The 14367-nt window shown below is 53.6% G+C and overlaps 1 protein-coding gene across 1 annotated transcript in view; it reads right to left on the bottom strand.

Annotated features, from left to right (window-relative positions):
• Window positions 1-4187: 4187 nt before the first annotated feature.
• Window positions 4188-14367, bottom strand: part of ANO9 (anoctamin 9) — a 49668-nt gene continuing 39488 nt past the window's right edge. Inside the window, exons 19-25 of the mRNA XM_075566670.1 lie at window positions 13487-13639; window positions 13211-13358; window positions 8645-8752; window positions 8387-8480; window positions 5062-5174; window positions 4628-4705; window positions 4188-4414 (exon numbers count right to left, since the gene is read on the bottom strand). Coding sequence (XP_075422785.1) covers window positions 4387-4414; window positions 4628-4705; window positions 5062-5174; window positions 8387-8480; window positions 8645-8752; window positions 13211-13358; window positions 13487-13639 — 722 coding nt within the window. The 3' untranslated portion in view covers window positions 4188-4386. The remainder of the gene's footprint in view (window positions 4415-4627; window positions 4706-5061; window positions 5175-8386; window positions 8481-8644; window positions 8753-13210; window positions 13359-13486; window positions 13640-14367) is intronic.

The raw sequence follows: 14367 nt of genomic DNA, 5'->3' as shown, positions 1-14367 counted from the left end.
ATTGTATCATCTGCCGTTCTATGGAAATGTCCCCTAGGTTTGCTACCACAGTCACAGGTAGGAGTTATGGTAGCCACTCATTTATCAACTGTGATACAAAGTTTTGGTTTACCTTCTTACCTGTGGCTGTGGCAAGCAGTATGTAGGACTAACCATACGCCCCTTAAAGCGGAGAATCCAAGGACATTTCAGATTGATTAGAAGGGCAGATCTCAATCATCCCGTTTCTAAACACGCGGCGACTTGTCCGAGAGGTCATGTGGATCTGTTTGCTTTCAAAGGTATTGAGCATGTCCCCCCTCTTATTAGAGGGGGGGGGGAGAGTCAATAAGCTAGATAGAAGAGAAATGCATTGGATCTTCACCCTGCAAACCAGAGTTCCTCTGAGTTTAAATACTATTAGTTGGGATCTAAGCAATTTTTTGTATTTCCTAATATTTATTTATTTATAATAATATTTGTTAATTGTTACCGTTCCCCCCCCCTCCCTCAACCCCCCCCGCCCCGTTCTCTCCCTCCCTCGACCTCCCCCCCCCGTTCTCCCCCTCCCTTCGCCCTTCCCTTCCCCCATCTTTTCCTTGTTATTCATATTGCTTCGTTTATCCCACATTTGCATATTTGTGATATTCCTACAATTACCCATTTGTTATTGTATATCCGGTCCACTTGTCCATTGAGGGCCCTTGCCCATTGAGGATTGTCTAATTTGACTCATGATTTAAGAAAGATATTTCTTAAATATGTTATATTATATATAGTGAGGTTTATGGCAGACAGGACCCATTTATGGGCAATTTATTAGTCCTTACTGAGCAATGACTTAATGAACTATGGTCTCAATATTACATTTGTATATTAATGGTTATTATGTCACTAGAACAATTATATTTCTTCATTGCTTGGTTAGGAAAGTTCCTTGTGCTTGACAACAATCTGATTATGCATTTATTATCTTGCATATATGTGACTAGGTCTCCCTTTCTGGGCTCCCCGTCGGTCCCCTGGCTCCCCGCTTACCTCCACTTAGCAGGGGAACCACCGCAGAGTGCCAAGGAGATGCAGGCTGCTTAGCGGAGAGCGGTCTGGCGATCGAGTCGCCGGGGCTCCCGGCGGCGTCTGTTGCAGGGCGCCACCGTCTTGCGCGTAGCTGCGCATGCGCAGAAACAGAGTAGTTGCTGCAGCCATTAGGTAGAAGGGCTCCGCCGGGACTACAGCCCCCAGAGGGCACTGGGGCTGCTAATCACGAGGTGCGACACAGCCAATAGGGCTGCAGGATTAACGGAGCAGGAGAAAGGATACATTTGACGCGCCAGGGACCACGCCAGTCGTAGCTGGGACGCCTTCAGGGTAGGGTGTGAGTGTGCAGGTGTCTGTGGCACTTGCACTAGGCCAGAGACCCCCATTAGGCCCTAGCTAGACCCCGACTCCCCTCAGCTTGTGGTTGCTGCAGGGACAGGCCTATACTATAGGGACACTGCCCCTGTAGCTTCAGAGTGAGGGATACAGATAGAAGCGGCTGCATCCTGTTTTTAGGTGGTTTGGGACCAGATCACCTTTCACATAGAGACTCTCATCAACAGTGGCAAAGTACAGGCGGGATACCACCCAACGGCAGAGGCGGAGGCTTCAGGGGTTACGGCAACGGATCCATGGATCCCATCCTCATTCACAGCATCATCATCTGCTCGCCGGGTGTGGACACACCCGGCAGGTACCCAACTCCTCACGTGCACCAACAACACTTTAGTGGGCAGCGCTGTACCACACATTGGGTGGGGGGATCGACCTTGTGGACACCGGGTTGGTTGGGTGCCCAAGGGCCCCTAGGTACTTTGGGGACGGTGACTCCATTGAGAGGAGGTGGAGTATTGGAAGGTACAGCCGTGCGGGGCCTGGTGGGTAGGCTGTAACTATATTTAGCTGCATACTGTAAAACTGTTCTGCTACACCAAGTGTGTATTCTTTGTGTCCTATAACGGGGGAATTCCACATGCTAGAATCCTGCACAGGTGGAGGCGCTACCGAGCACCACTTGGGTGCACCCCAGGTTCCCAGCAGCGGAGGCTCAGATCTCCTGGGCACCATCAGGTATTGCACCACACCCATACACTGTAGCCACACATCTCCCAGGGGGTGGGGGAAAGTGCGCTACATTTGGAGGCGCTGCTGAGATCTTAGACCTGGGGTGCCCTACTCAGCAGTTCTAAATTAAGTGAGCCATCAGACCACCATGTTTATGCCCACGCTGCAGCAGGTCCATGACTGGGCCTTAGAGCTCCATGAAACGCTGCAACACGTGGTCGCAGTGGGAGGAGTCCCTGCTCCCACCTCCATGTTCACTGTCCGCGACCAAGTACAAAAGTCCCATGTCAGAATTATTAGCAGAAAGTATGACCTAACTCGCCAAGGGAGTGTAGTGCTACTAGCCACAGAGTAAGAGATATGCCCTGAAGATGCCCCACAGGTAATATACCTGCCAGAGACTTTACCACACGGGTGCCCGCTCATATACCCTGGGCTAGCATCCATTCAAACTACCTCCTCGCTGGCAGGACCCTCCACCTGGGTTTCCCCGACAATCCAGATCTTCACCTCCCCTTACAATCTCAGCGAGTACAGGACCATAAACGTGGCCACCAGCATTCCGGCCAGACCTGGCGTATCCCTACCCCGGGTAACGTTCACTTCAAATGCCTTACACAGAGCCACCTGCTGGGCCAGGAGTCCCAAACAGTCACCTCTCCCTAGCCCTCAGGCAAGAAGTTTTCCACCAGTCCCTAGCCCTGGGCAGGTCACCAACAGTCGCTTAGCAAGTGGCGGCTCAGTACTGGGCGTGACTCTACCGCAACTGGTGGAGGTTGTTTTGTTGTCCACGTTGATGGAGAGGTTGTCGGCATTCCTCAAACACTCCACAGATGGATTTTATAAGACATGGGAACCCTGGATTAACGATGGAGGACAAATGATTAATGATTGATGTTTAACGATGGGTGAGTAATGATAAAGTCCGAGCTATAATATTTTGGTAACGGTACCTCCCCCACCGCACCATATTACACTCGCAATACTATCTATGCATCATAAGAGGTAAAAGGTAAAAAATCTAAATCTGATACTGAATAAGTGTATGTCTCGGGGCTAGGTTGGTGTGTCCCCTCCCTCCCTCTTTCTCTTTTCTTGTCTATATATGTGAAGTGTATTGTTTTGTAGTGTATTGTTTTGTCGTGTATTATACCGCACTATTCTTTATCGTTTGATAGGATTGTTTTATGTTATTATTGTTTCACGGAACTGAAAAACCAATAAAAATAATTTGAAACCCAAAAAAAAACAAAAACAAAATCGTCCACCAAGTTTACCTCAGCGCAAACACCAAGAAGTCCTACTAGTCTTATCGCAGAATGAAGCTGCCATGGGTCAACCCAAAAATGTGTTAAGACGCAGCTCTTTGCATCGAAATCAATTTCAATCGCGATTTTCTGCGTCACGCAGGAAGAAGCGTTCATGCACGCGACGCACTAAAACAAACGCGCAAAAAAATCAAATGTGATCTCAGTACTTAGACGCCAATGGGTTGCTAGACTAGTGACCCTCTATTAATAAGACAAGTTTCTCTTACCTCCCCCTCTTGTGCCTGTGAGGCCTATAAGGAACCCCCCTTCTTCCCCCTGCACTTCCTCCTATCGTATCACTGCTGAGGTTGCAGAGCGCTGTCTGGTTCTCAGGCGGTTTCTGGGGCTGACCGGGGAAGAGGAAGGCAGATAGGGCAGAAAGAGCAGCGGCCCCCCACTGTCCTGTTAAGGGGGAAGCATGAGCGGGTCTCCCCCGCCCCCGTCTTGTGATTATAATCACAGAGCAGTGACCTTGGGACCAGAGCCTGACGCAGCTGCTGTATACAGTGTGACTTTGGTGTATCATTAACTCCCCGTTATGTTACCCTGCAGAGCATTGCTCTATTAACCCCTTTCTGTGCTAGTGACCTGCAGAGCGTTGCTCCATTAACCTCTTGCCTACTAGAGACCTCTCCATTAAGCGTTAAGCGATCAAGATGCTCTGCAGCCCGCGGTGGGCGTGCGACCCTCCGGCGGCCCGCGGTGGGCATGCGACCTGTCGGCGTCCCACAGTGGACGTGCGACCCTCCTGCGGCCCGCGGCGTGCAAAGCTCTTTAGAATTAAAGGATGACTCATTTTTATTACAAAAAGACGCTTTTATTATACAAAACCTTTTAATTACAAATCACTCATTTAATTAAAATGGGGGGGGGGGTTTGGGGTGTCCTGCAGAGCGTCACGCCCCGCGCTGTGCTTTGCTGCAGGCTCTGTGCAGGTCCTGGAGCCGGGTCACGTGGCGCTGTGTCCGAGTGCCTTGACCCAGCACGGGGGGCCTCACACCTCTGTGGATCGCTCTATTAAACTGAAAACAAGACCGGATGAGGTCCAGCTCTGGGGTGGGGCGGCTTCTTTTTTTTTAGGGGTTTTAGGGTTTTTTTCAGGGTTTAGAGTCCTAAGCTCCTCCAGCAACCCTCTCTGGGATAGGGGAGGTGTTGTCCCGGGTGGGGCAGTTATGTTATGTCAGTCAGCAATTATGTGGGATGGGTGGGGGTTTGACCCAAGGTGGGGCAGTTACCTGAGGTCCTCTAGTAGGGTGCTGTGGGCTGGGGGGGAGTTCGCGAGGGGTAATTCTCCAGAATCGTCTGGCATCTGTCTGTGGGATGGAGGGGGAGGGTTAGTGCCCCTGGGTGGGGCAGTTACAAGAGCTCCTTTGTGAAATAAGAAGGGGTGTTAGTGCCTCGGCTGGGGGCGATACACCCCTCCAACAGGGGTTTGTGGGATGGGTGAGGAAAGTTATTGCCCTGAAATGTGGCGGTTTTCTGGGGCAGTTACCTGAGCTACTCCAGCAGATCTCTGTGCATTGTGTGTTATTGCCCAAAATGGGACAGTTTTTGGGCATGTACCTGATCTCTTACAGCAGGTCTCTGGAAATGTGGGAATGTTATTGCCCTGTGGTGGGGCAGTTGTCAGAGGGGGGAGGGGCTTTTGTTTGGGGGGTAGGTACTGTACCCGAGCTCCTCCTGCAGGTCTTTGTGTTTGTTCTCCAGACTCTTGTTCTTCACAGACTGTGGGACGTCCGGCACAAACCAGGCAGCAACAAACTTAATGCATACGGCCACGTGCTGACACAAGGTAACACAACAACACAATTAACAACAACACAAACTTGAAGCACACGGCCACGTGCTGACACATTTAATGCACACTGCAAGGTGCTGACACTGTAACAGAACTCAAAAACAGCAAGCTTGACCCTCTCTGTCTTTCTAACTATCGACCTGTCTCCCTCCTGCCTTTTGCCTCTAAACTCCTTGAACGTCTTGTATTCTCTCGCTTGCTACATTTTCTCAACACCTATTCTCTCCGAGACCCTCTACAATCTGGCTTCCGCACTGCTCACTCCACTGAAACAGCCCGCACTAAAATAACTAATGACCCTTCATGCTACCAAAGACAGAGGTCATTACACTCTGCTCATATTACGTGACCTCTGCAGCATTTGATACTGTGGAACACCCTTTTCTCCTTCACTTTCTTCATACTCTTGGTATCCGTAACAAAGCTCTATCCTGGATCTCCTCTTATATCTCCCATTGTACTTTCAGTGTCTCTTTTGCTAACACCTCCTCCATCGATCTCAATGTGGGGGTACCCCAGGGCTCTGTCCTGGGACCTCCTTTGTCTTTACACACTCTCTCTCGGTGACCTAATCACATTTCTTGGGTTCAAATATCACCTCTATGCTGATGACCCACAACCCCTGACCTTACACCTGCTGTTTCTGAATGTCTCTCCGCGATATCATCCTGGATGGCCCTCTGCTGACTCAAACTTAATGGGCCTTATTCAGAGAGGGTTCATAAAAAAAATCGCCAGGGAATTTAAAATGGTTTTTTTTTGGGCGTTGGTATCACGGTATTCAGAAAGGCTCGAATACCTGTGATAGCAAAATTCCAAAGACGGGCGAGTTGCTGCCAGCGAGAGCCTCGAGCCTCTGAAAAGGCCTGAACCAGCGATTCATTTCTGCTGCAGAGAGAGCTGCTCTGAGAAAGCCGCCTCTCCCAGCGAAAATGTCGCCCGAAATGTATTTATTTAAATATACATTTCTTTCATAGTGTAGAGGTGCAGGGGGTCTCCGGAGCTGAACCACGTTGGTTTTATGTCCGGGGACCCCCTGCTTCCCGAGATACAGGTACCTTTATGGGGTGCCGGTATCTCCTATGCAAGGAAATGTCCCGGTCACGTGACGCGGGACATTTCAATGCAGAGGGATACCGGCACCCCATAAAGGTGCCTGTATCTCGGGAAGCAGGGGGTCCCCGGACATAAAACCAACGTGGTTCAGCTCCGGAGACCCCCTGCACCTTTACACTATTAAAGGAATGGATATTTAAATAAATATTTAAAAACAGATCAATACACGCCCCCCCCCCCCCCTCCTCCGCCCAAACCCATACTGTACAGTAATGGGCAAAATAACTATTATCCAGATATGGATAATAGATTATTTGCCCATTATTAAACACTGCATTAGCATACATAAATAAAATAAATAAATACAGTTATTCTTACCACAACAGCAGGTCCCTCTGTCCTCCGTTGGCAGAAAGCATATATAGAAAATAAATACACTCTAATGGTCCCTAACCCCTTAATCACCTTAGCGGTATAGTTATTAAGGGGTTAACCCACCCTGAACCGGGAGGCCTAAGCACCCACCCCAGACTGACTATACCCACCCTATACCCATTGAGTAGTATAGTGGTACATCATACCCATATAATAATAATATGGGCATGATAAGCCTCTATAGCACTCAATGGGCACCCTAGTAAAAATACAGTAAAACACAAGACACACAGTAATAAAACCTAACTATACTCCCAAAAACACACTTCACTAAATAAAATCAGTAGCCAGCTAATCCAATCAATAGAAGCAATTACAATATCAACAATTAATTAATTAAACCATTACCCAATCAAACCAATTAATCCCTAAAGCAACTCAAAATGAATAGTAACACTAACCAATGTAAACAATGAATTAATCCTACATTAATTAATGTAACCATTAAAGACATTTAAATACATTAAAACTATCTCTGAAGTATCCATAAAACACATTAGCTAACATAATATAACATTAAGTACAAGCGAACACCAATCGCAAACCTTTTCTTACATTAAATCAGATCGTGGGAACCGAGGATCTGAAAACGAGTGCCCATTTTGGGCGATAAGTGCTCGATAAGGGCCTTATCGAGGCTTTCTGAATAAGGCCCAATATGTCAAAAATGGAGCTCCTCATATTTCCTCCCAAACCTGGCCCTACTACCTCTTTCTACATTACTGTTGGAAGCACGATCATACACCCAGTATTACAACCGCGCTGCCTAGGGGTCACACTCGGCTCCTCTCACATTCAAAAGGTAGCTAAATCTGTCATTTTTTCCTCCGAAATATTACAAAGATGCGCCCTTTCCTCTGTTGCTCTTTTGCTAAAACTCTGACTCAGGCCCTCATTCTCTCACGTCTCGATTACTGCAACCTCCTGCTGTCCGGCCTTCCTGCCTCTCACCTGTCTCCCCTACAATCTATCCTAAACACTGCTGCCAGAATCACTCTACTCTTTCCTAAATCTGTCTCAGAGTCTCCCCTGCTGAAATCACTCTCCTGGCTTCCTATCAAATCCCGTATCACATAATCAATTCTCCTCACTTTTAAAGCTTTACATTCTTCTGCTCCTCCTTACATCTCAGCCCTAATTTCTCGCTATCCACCATCCCGGCTCTTGTGTTCTGCTCAAGGATGTCTTTTCTCTACCCCTTGTGTGTCTAAAGACCTCGTCCGCCATAAACCTTTCTCACTGACTGCCCGGCACCTCTGGAATGTCCTTCCCCTCAATATCCAAGTAGCACCCTCTCTATCCACCTTTAAGACCCATTGTAAAACATACCTCCTTAACAAAGCATATGAGTAGGTCCGTGGCTGATACTACACAACTCATACATCGACCTTGGCCCCTTGCAGACGCATTACCAGAACACCTGCCCACTGTCTCTACGTTCATCCTACTTACCAATTAGATTGTAAGCTCTTCGGGGCAGGGACTCCTTTTCCTAAATGTTACTTTTATGTCTGCAGCATTTCTTCCCATTATGTGTTATTTGTATTACTTGTTATTTATATTAATTATGTCTCGTGTATTACTGCTGTGAAGCGCTGTGTACATTAATGGCGCTATATAAATAAAGATTTACATACAACAAACTTAATTTGACACAACACCACAAACACAATAATTGGCATAAAACATGCTACAAACTCCTCACCTCAAACAAGATGACGAATCCGAGTCTGGCAGCGAAGATGTGCCAGAACTGCACCGAGAAACTGTAATCTTCTGCCGAGCGGTAATCACGGTACCTGCAGCCGGAGATGCAGAGCGGTGTGTGGGTGAGGGGGCAGGACGGATGCAGCGCTCAGCAGGGGTGGGGACGGGACAGGGCGGATGAAGTGCTCTGCAGGGGGGGGGGGGGGGCGGGCACGGCGGTAGGGGTATTGGTGTGTATAGATATAGGTGTATATACCTGCACTCTGTAGCGTTTCCATACACTCTCCGTGAGACTTGTGTCAGACTCTCAAAGTCCTGAGTGCGGAATATGGACAGACTGTGATTAATGTATCCTGAGAGACAGCTGAGAGAGCGAGAGAGAGAGAGAGAGAGCGGTCAGAGCTGTGCCCATCTCTCACTCCTTGTAACATTCATGACTATTCCTTCCATGTGCTCCCCCCATCTCCCTCCAGCTCCTCTGTGCCCCCCCCAATCTCATTTCTCACTCTAGCTCTTCTGTGCCCCCGTCTCACACCAGCTCCTCTGTGCCCCCCTGTCTCACTCCAGCTCCTCTGTGCCCCGTCTCACTCCAGCTCCTCTGTGCCCCCATCCCACATCAGCTCCTCTGTGCTTCCCGTGTCTCACACCAGCTCCTCTGTGCTTCCCGTGTCTCACACCAGCTCCTCTGTGCTCCCCCGTGTCTCACACCAGCTCCTCTGTGCCCCCCCGTGTCTCACACCAGCTCCTCTGTGCTTCCCCCGTCTCACTCCAGCTCCTCTGTGCCCCCCCGTCTCACTCCAGCTCCTCTGTGCCCCCCCGTCTCACACCAGCTCCTCTGTGCTTCCCCCGTCTCACTCCAGCTCCTCTGTGCTTCCCCTGTCTCACTCCAGCTCCTCTGTGCCCCCATCCCACATCAGCTCCTCTGTGCCCCGTCTCACACCAGCTCCTCTGTGCTTCCCCCTGCCTCACTCCAGCTCCTCTGTGCCCCTGTCTCACTCCAGCTCCTCTGTGCCCCCGGCTCCTCTGTGCCCCCGTCTCACTCCAGCTCCTCTGTGCCCCGTCTCAATCCAGCTCCTCTGTGCCCCCGTCTCACTCCAGCTCCTCTGTGCTTCCCCGTCTCAATCCAGCTCCTCTGTGCCCCCGTCTCACTCCAGCTCCTCTGTGCCCCCCCGTCTCACTCCAGCTCCTCTGTGCTTCCCCCGTCCCACTCCAGCTCCTCTGTGCCCCCATCCCACATCAGCTCCTCTGTGCCCCGTCTCACACCAGCTCCTCTGTGCTCTCCCGTGTCTCACTCCAGCTCCTCTGTGCCCCCGTCTCACTCCAGCTCCTCTGTGCCCCGTCTCACTCCAGCTCCTCTGTGCTCTCCCGTGTCTCACTCCAGCTCCTCTGTGCCCCCGTCTCACTCCAGCTCCTCTGTGCCCCGTCTCACTCCAGCTCCTCTGTGCCCCGTCTCACTCCAGCTCCTCTGTGCCCCCCCGTGTCTCACTCCAGCTCCTCTGTGCCCCCGTCTCACTCCAGCTCCTCTGTGCCCCGTCTCACACCAGCTCCTCTGTGCCCCGTCTCACTCCAGCTCCTCTGTGCCCCCGTCTCACTCCAGCTCCTCTGTGCCCCCCCATGTCTCACTCCAGCTCCTCTGTGCCCCCGTCTCACACCAGCTCCTCTGTGCTTCCCGTCTCACTCCAGCTCCTCTGTGCCCCCGTCTCACTCCAGCTCCTCTGTGCCCCCCCCCATCTCCCTCCAGCTCCTCTGTGCCCCCCCCATCTCCTGTCTCACTCCAGCTCCTCTGTGCCCCCGTCTCACTCCGGCTCCTCTGTGCCCCCGTCTCACTCCAGCTCCTCTGTGCCCCCTCTCACTGCAGCTCCTCTGTGCCCCCGTCTCACTCCAGCTCCTCTGTGCCCCCGTCTCACACCAGCTCCTCTGTGCCCCGTCTCACTCCAGCTCCTCTGTGCCCCGTCTCACACCAGCTCCTCTGTACCCCGTCTCACTCCAGCTCCTCCGTGCCCCTGTCTCACTCCAGCTCCTCTGTGCCCCGTCTCACTCCAGCTCCTCTGTGCCCCGTCTCACTCCAGCTCCTCTGTGCCCCGTCTCACACCAGCTCCTCTGTGCCCCGTCTCACTCCAGCTCCTCCGTGCCCCTGTCTCACTCCAGCTCCTCTGTGCCCTCGTCTCACACCAGCTCCTCTGTGCCCGTGTCTCACTGCAGCTCCTCTGTGCCCCCGTCTCACTCCAGCTCCTCTGTGCCCCCGTCTCACACCAGCTCCTCTGTGCCCCGTCTCACTCCAGCTCCTCTGTGCCCGTGTCTCACTCCAGCTCCTCTGTGCCCCGTCTCACACCAGCTCCTCTGTGCCCCGTCTCACTCCAGCTCCTCTGTGCCCCCCCGTGTCTCACTCCAGCTCCTCTGTGCCCCCGTCTCATACCAGCTCCTCTGTGCTTCCCCTGTCTCACTCCAGCTCCTCTGTGCCCCCCTGTCTCACTCCAGCTCCTCTGTGCCCCCCCCATCTCCCTCCAGCTCCTCTGTGCCCCCCCCATCTCCTGTCTCACTCCAGCTCCTCTGTGCCCCCGTCTCACTCCGGCTCCTCTGTGCCCCCGTCTCACTCCAGCTCCTCTGTGCCCCCTCTCACTTCAGCTCCTCTGTGCCCCCGTCTCACTCCAGCTCCTCTGTGCCCCCGTCTCACTCCAGCTCCTCTGTGCCCCCGTCTCACACCAGCTCCTCTGTGCCCCCGTCTCACTCCAGCTCCTCTGTGCCCCCGTCTCACTCCAGCTCCTCTGTGCCCCGTCTCACTCCAGCTCCTCTGTGCCCCCGTCTCACTCCGGCTCCTCTGTGCCCCTGTTTCACTCCAGCTCCTCTGTGCCCCCGTCTGACACCAGCTCCTCTGTGCCCGTGTCTCACTGCAGCTCCTCTGTGCCCGCGTCTCACTCCAGCTCCTCTGTGCCCCCATCTCACACCAGCTCCTCTGTGCCCCGTCTCACTCCAGCTCCTCTGTGCCCCGTCTCACTCTAGCTCCTCTGTGCCCCCGTCTCACTCCAGCTCCTCTGTGCCCCCGTCTCACACCAGCTCCTCTGTGCCCCCGTCTCACTCCAGCTCCTCTGTGCCCCGTCTCACTCCAGCTCCTCTGTGCCCCGTCTCACTCCAGCTCCTCTGTGCCCCGTCTCACTCCAGCTCCTCTGTGCCCGCGTCTCACTCCAGCTCCTCTGTGCCCCCGTCTCACACCGGCTCCTCTGTGCCCCGTCTCACTCCAGCTCCTCTGTGCCCCCGTCTCACTCCAGCTCCTCTGTGCCCCCGTCTCACTCCAGCTCCTCTGTGCCCCCGTCTCACACCAGCTCTTCTGTGCCCCCGTCTCACACCAGCTCATCTGTGCCCCCGTCTCACACCAGCTCCTCTGGGCCCCCGTCTCACTCCAGCTCCTCTGTGCCCCCGTCTCACACCAGCTCCTCTGTGCCCTTCTCACTCCAGCTCCTCTGTGCCCGTCTCACTCCAGCTCCTCTGTGCCCCGTCTCACTCCAGCTCCTCTGTGCCCCCGTCTCACTCCAGCTCCTCTGTGCCCCGTCTCACTCCAGCTCCTCTGTGCCCCCGTCTCACTCCAGCTCCTCTGTGCCCCCGTCTGACACCAGCTCCTCTGTGCCCGTGTCTCACTGCAGCTCCTCTGTGCCCGCGTCTCACTCCAGCTCCTCTGTGCCCCCATCTCACACCAGCTCCTCTGTGCCCCGTCTCACTCCAGCTCCTCTGTGCCCCGTCTCACTCTAGCTCCTCTGTGCCCCCGTCTCACTCCAGCTCCTCTGTGCCCCCGTCTCACACCAGCTCCTCTGTGCCCCCGTCTCACACCAGCTCCTCTGTGCCCCGTCTCACTCCAGCTCCTCTGTGCCCCGTCTCACTCCAGCTCCTCTGTGCCCGCGTCTCACTCCAGCTCCTCTGTGCCCCCGTCTCACACCGGCTCCTCTGTGCCCCGTCTCACTCCAGCTCCTCTGTGCCCCCGTCTCACTCCAGCTCCTCTGTGCCCCCGTCTCACTCCAGCTCCTCTGTGCCCCCGTCTCACACCAGCTCTTCTGTGCCCCCGTCTCACACCAGCTCCTCTGGGCCCCCGTCTCACACCAGCTCCTCTGGGCCCCCGTCTCACTCCAGCTCCTCTGTGCCCCCGTCTCACACCAGCTCCTCTGTGCCCTTCTCACTCCAGCTCCTCTGTGCCCCTGTCTCACTCCAGCTCCTCTGTGCCCCGTCTCACTCCAGCTCCTCTGTGCCCCCGTCTCACTCCAGCTCCTCTGTGCCCCGTCTCACTCCAGCTCCTCTGTGCCCCCGTCTCACTCCGGCTCCTCTGTGCCCCTGTCTCACTCCAGCTCCTCTGTGCCCCCGTCTGACACCAGCTCCTCTGTGCCCTTCTCACTCCAGCTCCTCTGTGCCCGTCTCACTCCAGCTCCTCTGTGCCCCCGTCTCACTCCAGCTCCTCTGTGCCCCGTCTCACTCCAGCTCCTCTGTGCCCGTCTCACTCCAGCTCCTCTGTGCCCGTCTCACTGCAGCTCCTCTGTGCCCCCGTCTGACACCAGCTCCTCTGTGCCCGTGTCTCACTGCAGCTCCTCTGTGCCCGCGTCTCACTCCAGCTCCTCTGTGCCCGCGTCTCACTCCAGCTCCTCTGTGCCCCCGTCTCACTCCAGCTCCTCTTTGCCCCCCTGTCTCACTCCAGCTCCACTGTGCCCCCCCTCCCCATGTTTCTCTTGCTCCCCTGTGCCCCCCCCCCCTATGCCTAACCCTGGCTTCTCCGTACCCCTTCCCCCGCGTTTCTATAGGTCCTCCATGTCCTGCCCCCACCTCCTGCCCCCATGCTTCTCACTCTATATTCTCCGTGATCCCGTGTGCGCACGGCCCATACGCATGTCTGTATATGAGCCTGGGGATGAAGTCGGACGAGATGGCAATGACCAAACCGTTTGTGATGACAGCCAAGACCCCGACTGCCTCCAGAACCTGCAACCAGATACCTGCGGGAGGGACAGAGAGGACACTGTGTGACACTGGTGTATACATGGTACCAAGGTCATTGGCTTTCGGCATGTTGTGTGTCGGAAGAACATATATATATATATATACATATTAATACTCATGGTACCAATGTCATTGGCTTTCCTCGGCACGAGGCGGCGCTGTAATCGCGTCATTTTGATGGCGTCCAGGCGGATCTCCAGAACGTTGTTGAGGAAGGCGAGGAGCGGAGCCAGTGGGAAGGCAGCCACGAAGATCGTAGTGAAACTGTACTGGATAACTGGGGACAGTGACACAGAGAAGTGACAGGATAACTGGGGACAGTGACACAGAGAAGTGACTGGATAACTGGGGACAGCGACACAGAGAAGTGACAGGATAACGGGACAGTGACACAGAGAAGTGATAGGATAACTGGGGACAGTGACACAGAGAAGTGACAGGATAACGGGACAGTGACACAGAGAAGTGATAGGATAACTGGGGACAGTGACACAGAGAAGTGACAGGATAACTGGGGATAGTGACACAGAGAAGTGACATGATGTCTGGGGACAGTGACAGAGAAGTGACATGATGTCTGGGGACAGCGACACAGAGAAGTGACAGGATAACTGGGGACAGTGACACAGAGAAGTGACAGGATAACTGGGGACAGTGACACAGAAGTGACAGGATAACTGGGGACAGTGACACAGAGAAGGGACTGGATAACTGGGGACAGTGACACAGAGAAGTGACAGGATAACTGGGGACAGTGACACAGAAGTGACAGGATAACTAGGGACAGTGACACAGAGAAGTGACTGGATAACTGGGGACAGTGACACAGAGAAGTGACTGGAGAACTGGGGACAACAACACAGAGAAGTGGCAGGATAACTTGGACAGTGACACAGAGAAGTGACAGGATAACTGGGGACAGTGACACAGAGAAGTGACTGGATAACTGGGACAGTGACACAGATAAGTGACAGGATAACTGGGACAGTGACACAGAGAAGTGAC

Source organism: Ascaphus truei, chromosome 12 (genome assembly GCF_040206685.1).
Source record: "Ascaphus truei isolate aAscTru1 chromosome 12, aAscTru1.hap1, whole genome shotgun sequence".
Taxonomy (NCBI): Eukaryota; Metazoa; Chordata; class Amphibia; order Anura; family Ascaphidae; genus Ascaphus; species Ascaphus truei.
Note: the sequence above shows the minus strand (reverse complement) of the source record. Positions and strands in the feature narration are given on the sequence as shown.